This window comes from Rutidosis leptorrhynchoides, chromosome 2, assembly GCF_046630445.1.
Source record: "Rutidosis leptorrhynchoides isolate AG116_Rl617_1_P2 chromosome 2, CSIRO_AGI_Rlap_v1, whole genome shotgun sequence".
Classification (NCBI taxonomy): Eukaryota; Viridiplantae; Streptophyta; class Magnoliopsida; order Asterales; family Asteraceae; genus Rutidosis; species Rutidosis leptorrhynchoides.
In genome coordinates, this window is record NC_092334.1 from 88,251,659 (window position 1) to 88,255,313 (window position 3,655).

The 3,655-nt window shown below is 29.0% G+C and overlaps 1 protein-coding gene across 1 annotated transcript; it reads left to right on the forward strand.

Annotated features, from left to right (window-relative positions):
• The first annotated feature begins 1,055 nt into the window (after positions 1-1,055).
• Positions 1,056-3,027, forward strand: LOC139891127 (NAC domain-containing protein JA2-like). The gene is made up of 3 exons (XM_071874061.1): positions 1,056-1,352; positions 1,682-1,950; positions 2,258-3,027. The coding sequence occupies exons 1-3, from the start codon at positions 1,166-1,168 to the stop codon at positions 2,759-2,761; spliced, it is 960 nt and encodes a 319-aa protein (XP_071730162.1). The 5' UTR covers positions 1,056-1,165; the 3' UTR covers positions 2,762-3,027.
• The last annotated feature ends 628 nt before the right edge of the window (positions 3,028-3,655 follow it).

Sequence of the window (3,655 nt, forward strand, 5' to 3'; positions counted from 1 at the left end):
CAAGTGGAAATAATTGAACCGAAAATACATATCCATGTAAAATTCTATTTTGGTAATGGTGACTATTATAGAATAGTAATCATAATCCCCACGTGTACGATGAATATCCGATCATTCCACGTGACTCACTTTTTTATTACTCATCTTAACATTATTATGAATTTAAAATACACGTAGTAATTTTTATTAGAGCTTTTCTATAGATTAAGAATTATCTTTAAGCAATTCAGATATTCATTATTTCTTTTTACGTTAAAAATAAATCACTTATTTTTTAAAATAAATCATTTATTTTTTAAAAATAACTTCCCTCCGTCAACTAACTTTACCATTTTTAATGCATTAATTTTATTTGAATATATCTGAATTTTTGATCCGTTTTGCGAATTAATGCATGAATTAAATCCTTGTATTTTTTTGTCGCAGTGACATTTTTATCCTTCACTTATCAATTTAAACTCGCATTTACTTTTATTTATATTTATAGTATACAATTAATTTGCATCATTCGAGTGGTATTTGTAAGTCAAGCATAATGTAATATGTATTACCTCTACTGTTTGTTTCCTTTAATATAATTCTACTTGCTTTTCTATTAAAATTTTTTATTATATTATATTGGGTAGTATTATTAAATATATACTCTATTCGTCCAATTATAAATGTTTATCATTAATTTTTTAAAAGTATTTACTTATCAATTTTGACTATAAATTTTTTTATTATGTTACATAACTCTTGATAGAATTTATAATAACGAAAATTAAAACTAAATTATTTATATGATCGTTATCAAATATTTTATAAATAAAACATATTTAAAATTAAAATAGATAGATTTTAAAATTTTAATGTAATGAACACCGGAAAAGTGTAAAGTAATATTAATTAAATATATTCATATTCATGCATGTACATAGGATAAGGTTGGCGCCTGGGTGTTACTTGTCATTTTAATCCTCACTGGGCCCCATCACTCATATATATGTGATGTACCCACCTATTATAAATACCCGCCTAATTTTCTGTTATTAAAAAAACATATTTTATATTCATTCATATTTCATCATTTTTTCATATTAAATTAAAATTATATACGAAATAAAAAAGATAATAATTTCCCAGCAAATACTATCTCCACCTTCCCAAAATAAAATAATTAAAAATGGTTGCGCCGGTGCCGGTGACTGATCCGGTAACTCAGCTGCGGTTACCACCGGGATTCCGATTTTACCCGACTGACGAGGAACTTATGGTTCAATATCTTTGCAAAAAAGTCGCTGGATACGTGTTCCAACTTCAGATCATCGGAGATATTGATTTATATAAATATGATCCATGGGATTTACCAAGTAAGTAATTATATTAAAATTTATTTACTTTTTATTTCAATAACAACAATTTTTTTAAGTCCACAACAATCTTTTACCGACATGCGTTGATTGTTGTACATCATGTTTACGTACAATGATCAATGCATGCTTTTAAATGTTATTTTCATCAATATAAATAACGAATTTTTTATTTGAAAAGCAGAAATGGATTTCTATTAATAGCTAATATCGGTACATGCATGTTATTTTTATCAATATAAATATTAATCTTTAAATTATTTTAACGTAAAGTTGTAACGGAAAATAATTGATCGTTAATTTTTTTCCGACGGATGATTGGTTGATAGATAAGGCGATGTTTGGTGAGAAAGAATGGTACTTTTTTAGTCCTAGAGATCGGAAGTATCCAAATGGGTCTCGACCCAATAGAGTTGCCGGGTCGGGCTATTGGAAAGCTACCGGAACTGATAAAGTTATCATGTCGGAAGGACGTAAAGTTGGAATCAAAAAGGCTTTAGTTTTTTACGTCGGTAAAGCTCCGAGAGGATCCAAAACAAATTGGATCATGCATGAATACCGGCTTTCGGACCCTCCGAAAAAGAACAATAGTCCACGGGTAAGTCCAATTTAGTAATCAAATCAAATAAGAAGTTATATTTTATATATTTAATTTATTTATTTATTTATTTATTTATTTTGGCAACAATTTATGTCTACTCTGTATCAATAAATATTATTAATATTAATATTAATATTTACTACTATTAATAAGTCTCATGTACATTTTTTTTATTTTTATTTTTATTTTCCGGAATTTGTATAACAAATTCTTTCATTGTGGGTCACATTATTATTACTCGTATATTATTTTATTTTTGACAAAAATATATTCACACACATTTATGTTATTCGTATATTAACAGTTGGATGATTGGGTGCTCTGTCGGATCTACAAGAAGAATTCAAGCGCTGAGGGAACGGTATCAGGTGGTCCGAGCGTCGAACAGAGCCACGGATCTCCGTCGTCATCGTCGTCACAATTCGACGACGGTCACAACACATTTCCGAATACGGTTCAGGCGAACGATGACAAGTTTCTCAATTATCAAACCAACAATTCTGTCATAACTTGTGAAGATCAAAAAGTGGATTTTCTAAAATTTGATTCCAGAAACTATGATTGGGCTAATATAGCTACATTCAGCTTACATAAGTCGATCAACAACAATTCAACTTCTGTTGATCCTGAATTCAACATGCAAATGAAGTTTGACAAGTCAATGGATGATGCTGAAGTCAATAATGGAATCAGAAGTCAAAGAATGGGGAGCTCTGGGTACCTGTTTCCCGAGAGCTTTGTGAATACAAATGACCCGTTTGCTATTCGGTACCCGGAACAAGCGAGCAGTTCGAGTTATATGCAGTGAAAAAGTAATGTTTAAGGGAATTAAGGGGTGGAGAGTGTAAATATCTTAGTTTGGGGGGTTAGATGTAGATTTTAGAAGTTTGGTGGAAAAATAGAAATGATTATGCTTTTGGTTTGGGACTGGTAGTCTATGAACCAAAAAGTATAAGATAGAAGTAGAAAGAGTCAAAGTTTATGGTTGAATGTAGATGGTAGTGAAAATACAATCTTTGTTTCAAGAACTTTTTGTTTTATTTTGATTATAGATAGAATAGAATTGGGTTGTTTTTTGGTTAATTATTTTTACCAGCTTATGATATTTTAATTTGTGTTTTTTTTTTAGTATTTCAACGACGACAAAATGATATTTTGTGTTTTGTGTTTATATAGCTTATATTATATGGAAACTTACAAATAATTCAACTCGATCTAATGATTGTAACATTTTGTGTCAACTTAAAAAATGGAAAACAAACTTTTACAGATGAAAAAAGGTTTTATGGTAATGTGAAGTGCAGATACTGATGTATGTTTGATTACTTGAAAATACACCGAGTGATTTTGAGGGGAACAACTTATAAGAAATGAAAGAACAGGTACTATTCATTACAAAATTAGTGTACTACTTTAAACTTTTCATTTTTACTCCTATTTGAGGGGAACAACTTATAAGAAATGAAAGAACAGGTACTATTCATTACCAAAGTAGTGTACTTCTTTAAACTTTTCATTTCTACTCCTATTTTTTTCTTATCTTTAAATTCTATCTACATACATTAAAGACATAATATAACTTTACCTTATTATTCTTATCTATATATGAAAGTGGACTGTTAATTTAGGACAACCTAAAATAGAATACTGGACTATTAATATGGGACGGAAGGAATAATATAATTTGCAAATGTAAAAAATG